Here is a 12,316-nt window from a genome sequence, read left to right as displayed (position 1 = left end):
AAGTTCGAGCCCGACAACAGGGCTCCGTGCTGACAGCTCAAAGCCTGGAGTCTGCTTCAGATTCTGTGTCTCCCTCTCTCTCTGCCCATCCTCCCTTCACACGCTGTGGCTCGCTCTCTCTCAAAAATAAACAAACATTAAAAATTTTTTTCAAATTATAATTTGATTCCAAAAGATTATAATTTAAAAAAATCAGAATCTCAGATATTTTCTTTTTTTCTCTCTGATATATGAAGAAGTATCATCAACAGGAATACTACTGTGAAAATTAAATGTACATATTTCCACCTATTTGGTGTAGATGCTCATTCATAAAATCTCAGTAAATAAAAAAAAAGGACCATTATATATAGAGACAGAGAAGATGATTTTTATTATTCTAAAAATATTTTCCTGTATTTTTCAGATAATCTACTTTCAACAAGTTACTTTTAGGATTAGAGAGAGGGTACAGGGGTGGGGAGAAAGGACCATCCTGACTTTTGAAACTGTTTACTAGATAATTTTTAAGCTATTCCCTTTCAGGATAAAGAAGTAAAAGTAAACTGAATTTAAATGAATCATGAAATCAAAATAATGAAATGGTACAGATGAAACTACAGCAGAAGTCCCAACATCTAATTCCTTAATTATAAAGACTAAAATTCCTGTGACAGAAATGTGTTTTTTTTTTTTTAAGAGAGAGAGAGAGAGAGAGAGAGAGAGAGAGAGACAGACAGAGACAGAGCATGAGTAGGGGAGGAGCAGAGAGACAGGGAGACATAGACTCGGAAGCAGGCTCCAGGCTCTGAGCTGTCAGCAAAGAGCCTGACATGGGGCTCAAACCCACGAACTGTGAAATCATGACCTGAGCCAAAGTCAGACGCTCAACCGAGTGAGCCACCCAGGCGCCCCACAGAAATGAAGTTTTAAATAAATATTCAAATATTTGCAACATACACTGCAGATATATGACCAACTCTCCTAATAGTTCTTAAAAATTGAGAGAAAGAAACTTAACAAAACCTGTTGTGTTTTTTTTTAATTTTTTTTTTTAACGTTTATTTATTTTTGAGACAGAGAAAGACAGCATGAACGGGGGAGGGTCAGAGAGAGGGAGACACAGAATCTGAAACAGGGTCCAGGCTCCGAGCTGTCAGCACAGAGCCCGACAAGGGGCTCAAACTCACGGGCCGTGGGATCATGACCTGAGCTGAAGTCCGCCGCTTAACCGACTGAGCCACCCAGGTGCCCCAAAACCTGAGTTTTTTTAATTGAATGGGCAAAAGATCCAAATAGATAGTTCACTGAATGGTATTCAAATAGCCCTTAAGAACATGAGAAAAGGGGCACCTGAGGGGCTCAGTCGGTTAAGCTTCCGACTTCAGCTCAGGTCATGATCTCGCAGTCCATGAGTTCGAGCCCTGCGTCGGGCTCTGTGCTGACAGCTCAGAGCCTGGAGCCTGTTTCGGATTCTGTGTCTCCCTCTCTCTCTGCCCCTCCCCGTTCATGCTCTGTCTCTCTCTGTCTCAAAAAATAAATAAACGTTAAAAATAAATAAATAAATAAATAAATAAAAGAATGTGAGAAAACACCCAACTTTGTTCATAAGGAAAATGCAAACCAAAGTTACTAACAAACTAATTCTCACTTTTCAGATTGGCGAAAATTCCCAAGTTTGACAACACACTATGTAAGCGAGCCTACGGGGAACAGGCTCTCCGGCATTTCTGTGGGAGAACCACATGGTACAAGACCAACGGGGAGGAATTGAGCAGTTACCTCTCAAAACCATACATGTGTTTACACTTTGACCAGACAAGTCCATTTCTAGGAATTTACCTTAAGATACACCTCCAACAATACAAGAAAAAATGCACAAAATTATGTCCTGAGCTAGTCACAACAGCAAAACACAGACTTATTAAATGAGTTACGGTACGTCCCAACAATGTACGCACAATGAGAATTTAGTGCAATGTGAGTATCTGGTGTGCTTTAAAAAATGTGCTGAAAAATATGACAGCATGTCAAAACATAGACACAAAGTTGGCTTTAAATGTCCCACCGAACAAACTGAGGCAATTCAAGCATCAAAACGTGTACTGGTGTATCAGCCACCTGGGTGGCTCATTCAGTTAAGCGTCCAACTTTGCCTCCAGTCATGACCTCACAGTTAGTGGGTTAGAGCCCCTCGCACTGTCAGTGCAGAGCCTGCTTGAGATTCTCTTTCTCCCTCTTTGCCCCTCCCCTGCTTACATGCTCTCTCTATCAAAATAAATGAATAAACTTAAAAGAAAACTGTATCAGTAATAGATTATAATATATTGAATTTTTAAAAGTCTGTAATCCCTTGGGACACTTTGGTGGCTCAGTCCGTTAAGTATCCAACTCTTAGTTTTGGCTCAGGTCATGACCTCACGGTTCATGGGTTCGAGCCCTGAATTGGGCTCTGTGCTGACAGTGGGGGGCCTGCTTGGGATTCTCGCCCTCGCTCTCTGCCCTCCCCTATTCTCTCTCAAAATAAATAAACTTTAAAAATCTATTATCCTAAAAGTGATTTTTCAAAAAAATGCTAGGGACAAAGGAAATGCTCTTATTACAGAAAAATGTCAATTGAAAAATGTAGAAGGAATGACAATTAAAAATCACTATTTTGTAACTACATTTTAACAACTGATTAAGGCAAGAATCAACACTAAAATCACTCTAAGACTGTTATGAAAGATAATATTCACACAGTTTCAAAATACCACTTCACAAACATCTTATTAATTACAAAAGGTCAGCATACCTGCAAAATGGAAAGATCAGACTTATCACCAATAAGAGGACAGACTAATATCATGTACCACACAATGTTATTTGTGGAGAATTTTTAGCTAAAATGTTTAATTTTAATCTACTCATAAACAAAACATCAGACAAATGGTTGTAAAGGAGACTGAGCAAATACAAGGACTAAATGAAAAGACGGATGGAGCTTGGGTTGAAGGAGGAATGGCAGTGACAGAATGTGATGAAAAAACGAGGAAAGGTGAGTACAGACCATATGTACATATGTGCATGCGTAATGTAGAAAATCATACATGTATCATATATATAATAGCATACAGTCGATTCTCATCATTCCTGATAGTTATGTTTTATAAAGTCAGCACAAATACTGAATTAATAAGTACTGAAATACTGCTCCTAGGGAAACACATGGTTAGGTTCCTTTGAGCCTCTGGCCACAACATTTTTCTCAATCAATACATAGCTTTGTTTTAATATTGTTTAATGTTTATTTATTTATTTTGAGAGAAAGAGGGTGCGTTAGGGGGAAGGGGCAGAGAGGGAGAGAGAGAATCCCACGCCATCAGCACAGAGCCCCATGTTGGGCTTGATCCCTTGAACCATGATCATGACCTGAGCCGAAGTCAAGAATCAGATGCTTAAACTGAGCCTCCCAGGCACCCCTACACAGCCTTGTTTTATATGTTTCTGTTTAAAGACCTCATTGGGGCACCTGGGTGGCTCAGCTGGTTAAGCATCTGACTTCGGCTCAGGTTGTGATTTCATGGTTTGTGGGTTTGCACCCCACGTCAGGCTCTGTGCTGACAGCTCGAAGCCTAGAGCCTGCTTCAGATTCTGTGTCTCCCTCTCTCTCTCTCTCTCTCTGTTCCTCCTCCACTCACACTGTCTCTGTCTGTAAAATAAACAAACATTAAAAAAAAATTAAAGACCTTATTTATTGTATACTGTTGATTCATTAGCATTGAACTCATAGCTAACAACATTATAATTCATGCCTACATGAAGCTTATTTAATATATTTTCTCCACAAGAAATATCCCAGGCTTCTTGTGCTTAGAAACACAAGATAATACTTCAGCATGATACATAGGCTAGGGACATTTTAAACAGTGAAGTCATCATTGGGGTGCCTGTGTGGCTCAGGAGGTTAAGTGTCTGACTTTGGCTCATGGTTGATGAGTTCAAGCCCCATGTCGGGTTCTGCCCTGACAGAGCCTGGAGCCTGCTTCACATTCTCTGCTTTGGATTCAGTGTCTCCCTCTCTCTGCCCCTCTCCTGCTTGTGTGAGCGCACACGCACTCTCTTCCTCGTTCGTTCTCAAAAAAATAAACTTAAAAAAAAATAGCGAAATCGCTAATAAAAAGGATAAAAATGGAAAAACATGACAAAATATATCACGAAAAGGACATAGCATGTTTATGGTATGAGACCTGAAATGAGTCAGAGTATGACCTTGTTTGATCTCTTTGGTATACATAAAAAAATAGGATAATGTTCTTGTTCTTAGTAGATATATACCAAAGTATTCATGAAAGGCATGAGGCCTCCAACTTGTGCTCAAGTGCTTAAAAAAAAATCTATTTGTGGATGCTCACTGTATTATTTTTTCAAATTTTCCCTACATTTTAAAATTTTAAAACAAAGTCAGTAAAATATATTTCAACTTTATATTGGGTTTGGTTTTAAGTGAGTATGTACTGTGTGACACTAACTGCCAAATTCTTAACAGAGAGTACCACACCAAATCGTAACATAAATCTGTAATGAATATTAGCAGCTATTTACCTCAACCAATTTGAATATTTAAATCACCTCATTTTATTTAAGACCTAGGTTATAAGGTTATGGCCAAAATAAGAATTTACTGAAAACCATAAATTACTACGCAGTAAGTCTTACATATATAATGCACATCTAATTAGGGTCAAAGAAAAAAAGGGGGGTGTTTTTTGCACCTCCATCAATCAAAGCCAATGGAGAACAAAATTTGTCTGTTAAATGCCTTCAAAATCTTTCATTCCTCTCTCTAAGCGTAAGACACTAAGATCTGATAGATTAAGGTAAAAAAAAAAAAAAACAGAGAAAATAATTAATGTAAATCTTTTAAACAAGATAGGTATGACAGCCTTTAACTCTGTCAGGTATTTTAGCATGGCTTACCAAGTAGCTAACTATATAAAAGTCACGACATACAGTGTATGTATTGGTTTCTTCATCTGATAGGCCTCTGGCTTTGCTTTAGTCACATTCAGCAGACATCGTTCTAACAATTCATGATTTATGCATGGCTTACGCATAGCTTCAGAAACAAAAGCACCAGACACACAAATACATGTATTGACATGTCACATATTGTTCATAAATTGAGATGGATTTTATTAAATCAAGATTTATTTTTTAAGATTATAAATTTTTTAATGTTTATTTTTGAGAGAGAGAGAGAACAAGCAGGGGAGGGGCAGAGAGAGAGGGCGGCAGAGAATCTGAATGAAGTGGGCTCTGCACTGATAGCAGGGAGACTGATGCGGGGCTCAAACTCACAAACTGCAAAATCATGACCTGAGCTGAAGTCAGACACTTAACTGACAGAGTCACCCAGGGAGCTGGCTGAAACCAAATCAAGAAAAATTTTGCATACGTGGTACACTCAGGATTTCTTTTATATTAGGTGTTACAAGGCTACCTTCCTTCGGTTTTTGAGGTGTGGCAGGAGGAGTGTCCCAGCATACTTTGGAGGGTCTGCTATAGGAATCCATATCTGATTTGGGTCCTAAGCTTCGTTTCTGTCTACCTTGACCTTCAAGGCCATCAAGATTAAAGTTTATATATGCCTGGACTAACAAATATCTTCAGGGAGAAAGTGGCTCTCATGCTCACTTCTCTGGATTCACTTTTCCCTACATTTTGGACTGATAATCCCTTACTATCAAGGCAGTTCTTTGTTACTTTCAGGACAATTTTTTTTCTTTACAATAATTTTTAAAGTCTTTAATCAAGAATATTTTAGTTGTTTTCAATGGGAGGATGGGTTCAAGTAAATTAGACTATAATTATTGGAAAAAGAAACGTCTCCATTTTATACATTTGACACAGATGACACATACAACTAAGAAGTTACCATCAATAAGGTATGCCTCCAAACTCTTACTCTGTAAAAAAATAAACATTTCAAAATTCTATTTGCATTAATCTTTCCATGATTAATGAGGTCATCTTTCCATGAGGTCTTTCCATGACCTCAAAAATAAAGTCAAACTCTAAGAACAGATAATATTTGACTCAGGATCAAAAAACGTTATTTTGGGCGCCTGGGTGGCTCATTCAGTTAAGCATCAGACTCTTGATTTAGGGTCAGGCCAGGATCTCATGGTTCGTAAGATCGAGCCCCATGTGGGGCTCTGTGCTGACAATACAGAGCCTGCTTGGGATTCTCTCCCTCCTCCTTGGCCCCTCCCCTGCTCACGCACTCTCTAAATAGATAAATAAATAAACTGTCTATTTTCCTATGTAATTAATCATCTATGTTTATATATTTTTTTACTATTTCGATCTGATAGCAAATTTGGATCTATGAAGACCACTACGTGAAAAAGATAAAGTCTTGTTATATTTAAACTTTTTAAAAGTATTATCTGATTAATCATTTCTTAAACTGGCAACAAGGAGTAAGCACTTTTTAAATATACATATTCTATTGGGAACCATGCCATCAAAGTGAATGTCCTCTTTCCAAAAATAAGCAAATAAAGAAGAAACAAGACCTTCTAAAAATTATTCCATTGAGTATGGTGACAAAATAATCGAAAGCAATGACTTGGAGAGAGAGGTGAACACCTATGTTCATAATAGTACCATTATTCACAATATCACAATGGTAGAAGTAACACAAGTGTCCACTGAAAGATGAATGGATAAACAAAATGTGGTATGTACATACAATAGAATATTCAGGCTTAAAAAAGAAAATCTTGACACACGCTGGAACATGTCTGAACGTTAAAGACATCATGCTAAGTGAAATATGCAGTAATAAAAAGACAAATATCATATAAACACTTATATGAGGTATCTGAAGTAGTCACATTCATAGAGACAAAAAGGAGAACGGTGGTTGCCAAGGACTGGAGGGAGGAGGGAAGAAAAAGGAGTTCTTGTTTAATGGGTACAGAGTTTCAGTTTTGCAAGATGAAAATAGTTCTGTAGCCTGATGTGCTGATAACATCCACAATGTAAATATACTTAATGTCACCGAACACAAACATTAAAAATGATTAAGATAGTTAATATTACGTTATGTGTATTTGAATACAATTAAAAAAAAGTGAAGCTCTGCATCTTTTCAAAAACAAAAAGATTATTCCACTGGTGTTTAGACAACTACTATGAATACTGTTAGCATTAAAATTCTGAGAGTGATGGGTCAAAAAGCATTCCAAACATACATCATTACATCATTCCAGGAAATTTCCTCTATTGTAACAAAAAGGCTGTCCTAGTACAATATAATGATTTATAAGAAATATACCTTTGGGGGTGCTTGGGTGGCTTAGTTGGTTAAGCATCTGACTCTTGATTTCAGCTCAGGTCATGATCTCATGGTTCATGGTATGGAGCCCGAGCCCTACATCGGGCCCTCTACTCACAGCACAGAGCCTGCTTCGGATTCTCTGTCTCTCTGCCCCTCCCCAACCGCCCCCCCCCCAAAACAAACGAACATTTAAAAAATAAATAAATAAATCTTTGGTCATTCAGATGACCAAAATCTATTTCTCTGAGATTTCTTGCTCAATGGTTTTTGAAAATGCTTCAGAGACATAAAGGTGACATGGGTGTCTTGTTATCAATGGAGGTGACTTTTGGAATCCACCAGAGGGTGGCAACTGGTTGCAAGAAAGGGCAATCGTAAGATTAGAGAGCTGCAACTTGGGAGTGGCGAGGGGCTGGAGGTTGACTCAGTCAGTGATTAAAGACAATCAGTCAGGACCATGGACTATGTAATGAAGCCTCCATAAAAACCCAAGAAGACAGCTTTTTGGCCTTTTTCAGAGGGCCTCCACATTTGGGAGATCAGAATGCTTCAACATGCCACTGAGCCAGGCCCCAAGCTCCACACTGGAATTGGGTCCAGGCACCTTAAAAGACCTAGTAATTGCAGACCTAAAACAAGTAGGATTTGAAAATATCAAGTTTCCCTCTGCTAAGTCAGGACAATTAAGTAAAGCTATTTCTGAAACAAAATTATGACCTGTCTCTTAATCAAGAATATCTTCAATATGAACTTCATTCAGACTGAAGGACCACAAACATTTATTAGAATATCTTAACTGTTTAAATGTGGAAAAACAAGAAATATGTGAATAATTTATTCTTAAGGTTCCTACTATTTTATTTACAAAATTTTTTTTAATGTTTATTTATTCTTGAGAGAGAGAGAGAAAGAGACAGACAGGCAGACAGACTATGAGTGGGGGAGGGGCAGAGCAAGAGAAGGACGCAGAATCTGAAGCAGGCTCTAGGCTCTGAGCTGTCAGCAGAGAAACTGATGCAGGCTTCAAACTCAAGAGCCGTGAGACATGACCTGAACCGAAGTCAGGTGCTTAACCGACTAAGCCACCCAGGCACCCCAGGTTGCTACCATTTTAAATGAGTGTTTGGTCTGACAATCTACCAAGTTCTCACTGATACAAAAATAGGTGTATGGTTTCTCCATATAGAGAGAAGAGCCACTAAAAATGAGAAATAATGCTAAAACTCAATATTATATGCCAGTTTACGGTAGTAGATATCATGAAGCATTTCACTAGAACCTAAATACTGTTTTTTCAAACTGATAATATCTTAAATCACTTGGCTGAAGGGTAGATTTTTTGAGCATGAAAGAAAAAAAAAATCACATTGTCCTTTTCCCCCCAAAGAATGATTTATTGAGATAATGTTACTTTTGGCAATTTTACCCAGGTGGATACAGCGAAGCATATTCAAATTTGCTGGAGTCAAAAGCCCAGTGAAATCTAATGTTTTCCTAAGAAGACTAAGGGATATTCATATAATAACTTCCAAATTATATAACTAACTGTAGCAAAATAAGAAGGATATTTTGTTACAAATGGCCATTCCATAATCATTTACAGTTTCTTAATTTTTAGCTTAAATTTTCTCATGAAATGATAGATTTTTTAAACCACTTTACCTTTCTGCTGTAAGGATTACTAATTACTAACTTGGTGTCATCTGAGCCAGATAAAATATATTCTCCAGTCTCATTCCAACAGATTGTATTAACCTAAAAAGAAAACAAAATGTAAATTTAAGCAAACTGGACATAAAAACAAGTATGCCATCTTTCAGTTAACTGACGGTTCAAAATTTATTATCACTAATAAAGTTGCATCTATGGTAAGCAGTATTTACCACTTTACCTATTGAAAATACAGCTGTTTAGTAAATATAACGTTCTGTAAATTCACAACGAAATGACTGAGTCTTTAAATGTTATTGTTTAAATTTATTTTAATTGATTCATTTTGTACCCAGAAACATAAAACCAGGCCACCTTAAAAAAAAAAAAAATTAAAAGAACTCACTCAGAGCTATAGTAATCAAGGCTGTGTGGTATTGTCATGATCACAAATTTAAATCAATGGAATGGAATTGGAGTCCAGAAATAAACCTGTACATTTATGGCCAAGTAATTTTTGACAAGGGATCTAAGACCATTCTAAGGAAAAAGAATATTTTTTCAACAAATAGTGCTGAGACAACTGGATATACGCAAGGAAAGGAACACCACATACAGAAATTAACTGAAAATGCTAAAAAAAAACCTAAATGTAAGAGCCCAAACTATAAAACTTAGAAGGAAACACAGGTATCAATCTTTATGAAAATTAAAACCACAATGAATTACCACTTCCCACCCAGAAGGATGGCTATAATGATTAAAAAAAAAAAAATGACACAAAAGAGTAAGTTAGCTAGATTGTCAAGAAATTGGAATCCTTATACATTGTTGGTAGGAATGCAAAATTGTACTGCTATTTAAACAGATTGGCAGTTCCTCAAAAACTGAAACAGAGCGACCCTATGACCCAGCAATTCTACAACAAGGATATATCCAAGAGAATTGAAAACATGGACCAAACAAAAACGTGTACACAAAAACCAGAGCTGCATTACTCCTAAGAGCCAAATAGCGAAGCAACCCCAACATTTATGAAAGAATGGATAAACAAAATGTCACTATCCATTTGCTCCTAACAAAATACGCATACAAGGAAATACTCAGCAGCAACAGGAAGCAGTGACACAAGCTGCAACATGGATACACTTTGAAGACATTATGCTGAGTGAAGGAAGCCAATCTGAAAGGTCACATATTATATGATTCCACTTATTTCAAAATTCTAAAACAGGCATATCTGTAGAGACAGAAAGTAGATTAGTGATTGCCAACAGCTAGGTGGAGGGGGAATGGGAGGGAATGATAACTGCTATGTACTTTCTTTGTCAGGTGGTGAAAATATACTGGAATTAGCGGTGGACGGTACAACTTTATGAACATACTAAAAAAAAAAACTGAATTACACACTTAAAGTGGGTGAATTGTATGGTATATGAACTGTATCTAAATAAAAAAAAAATAGATTCCACTTTCAGTCAAGACAGAATAACACCGACCAAATTTACTATAACATCTGCAACAACTAAAAAACAGCAGAATACACATCCCCCCTTTTTTTAGAGAGAGAGAGACAGAAAGAAAGAGAAAAAGCAAGCAGGGGAGAGGGGCAGAGGGAAAGAGAAAGAATTCTAAGCAGGTGCCACACCCAGCATGCAGCCCGACATGGGGCTCAGTCCCATGACCCTGAGATCATGACCTGAACCGAAATCAAGAGTTGGACACTCAACTAACTGAACCACCCAGGTGCCCCTACACCTTCTTCTTAAGTACACAAAAATCTATTTACCAATACAGAAAATACTTATGGGCCATAAAACAAATCTTAATATTTTTAAAGGATTTCAACTAAATACAGAGTATGTTTCCTGACCAAAATGGAACTAAATGAAAATCATTAACACAAAGAAATATTTGGAAACTACAAAATAACAGACGCTCAAAATAGAAATTACCTAATAAATTAGAAGGTATTTTGAACTGAATGAAAATGAAAGCACAACATATCTCATCTTATGGGTTGCAACTAAATCTGTATTTAGAAGTAAACTTATAACACTAAAATACCTATATTAGAAAAGATAAAGGTCCCCTATCAGTGACCTCAACTTCTATTAAAAAAATTATAAAAAGAACAAGTAAAACCCAAAGTCAGCATCAGATTACAAATAATGAGTATCAGAGCAGGACTCAATGAAACCACAGAAAACAGAAAAAAAAAAAAAAACAAACCATACACGAAAACACTAGAAGCTGATTCTCTGACAAGACAAATAAAATTAATGAACATGTTGTCAGACTAATCAAGAAAAAAAGAGGGGGTCAGGGTAACATATTATCAATATGAGAAATGAGAAAGGTGATATCCATCACTAACTACATATTCTACAAATACCTAAACATTAAGGGAACACTATGGTCAACTTTATGCCATTAATGCAACAACATGGATGAAATTGACAAACTCCTTGAAACACACATACTAAACAAAATTCACTCAAAATATAATCTATTTTTATTAGGGGATTATAGTTAGAGTTTTCCACAAAGAAAACTCAAGGCCCAGATGGCTTTACTGGTGAATTCTGCCAAACATTTAAAAATAATTAAGTAATGAGAATTCTGTACCAAGTCTTCAGAATATTAAAAAGACAATATAAGTACTGGAACTAATAAGTGAGTTTAGAAAGTTTGTGCAATACAGACAAATATGCAAAAACAGGACAGAGAATTAAAACAACAACATGGTATCACTAGATTTCTACTAGAATGTCTAAATGTTTTTTTAAATTACTATACCAGATGTAAAGGAGAAACAGACGAAAAACCAGCAGACTTCAATAACCCATTTTCAACAATGGATAAATCATACAGACAGAAAATCAATAAGAAAATATTAGAATTGAACTACACCTTAGATCAACATTTAGACATACACAGAATAGTTCATCAAACAGCAGAACAGACATTCCTCTCAAGTGCACACAGAACATTCTCCAGGATAAATCATGCTAAATCACAAAACAAATATTAGCAAATTTTAAAAGAGTTAAGGCATACTAAGTATCTTTCTGACCATAATGGTGAAAACTAGAAATTAAACAGAAGGAAAACTGGAAATTTCACCAACATATCGAAATTAAATAATACACTCTTGGACAACTAATGGGTCAAAAAAAAATATCTTGAAATAAGCAAAAATGGAAATAAAACACATGGGATGCTGCAAACACAGTTCTAAGCAGGAATTTTATAGCAATAAATGCCTATGTAAGAAAAAAGAAAGATCACAAAAAAGCAACAGAACTTAACACATTAAGGAAATAGAAAAAGAAAAACAAACTAAACCCAAAGTTAGCA

The 12,316-nt window shown here is 36.5% G+C and overlaps 1 protein-coding gene across 9 annotated transcripts in view; it reads right to left on the bottom strand.

Annotated features, from left to right (window-relative positions):
• The window catches only part of DCAF6 (DDB1 and CUL4 associated factor 6), a 134,107-nt gene that overhangs the window by 100,198 nt on the left and 21,593 nt on the right, over positions 1–12,316 (bottom strand). For all 9 annotated transcript variants that reach the window (XM_003999156.6, XM_045049454.1, XM_045049455.1 and 6 more), the window contains exon 3: positions 8,969–9,061. In XM_003999156.6, coding sequence (XP_003999205.5) covers positions 8,969–9,061 — 93 coding nt within the window. The remainder of the gene's footprint in view (positions 1–8,968; positions 9,062–12,316) is intronic.

This window comes from Felis catus, chromosome F1, assembly GCF_018350175.1.
Source record: "Felis catus isolate Fca126 chromosome F1, F.catus_Fca126_mat1.0, whole genome shotgun sequence".
Taxonomy (NCBI): Eukaryota; Metazoa; Chordata; class Mammalia; order Carnivora; family Felidae; genus Felis; species Felis catus.
This window is presented reverse-complemented; position numbering and strand designations above follow the sequence as displayed.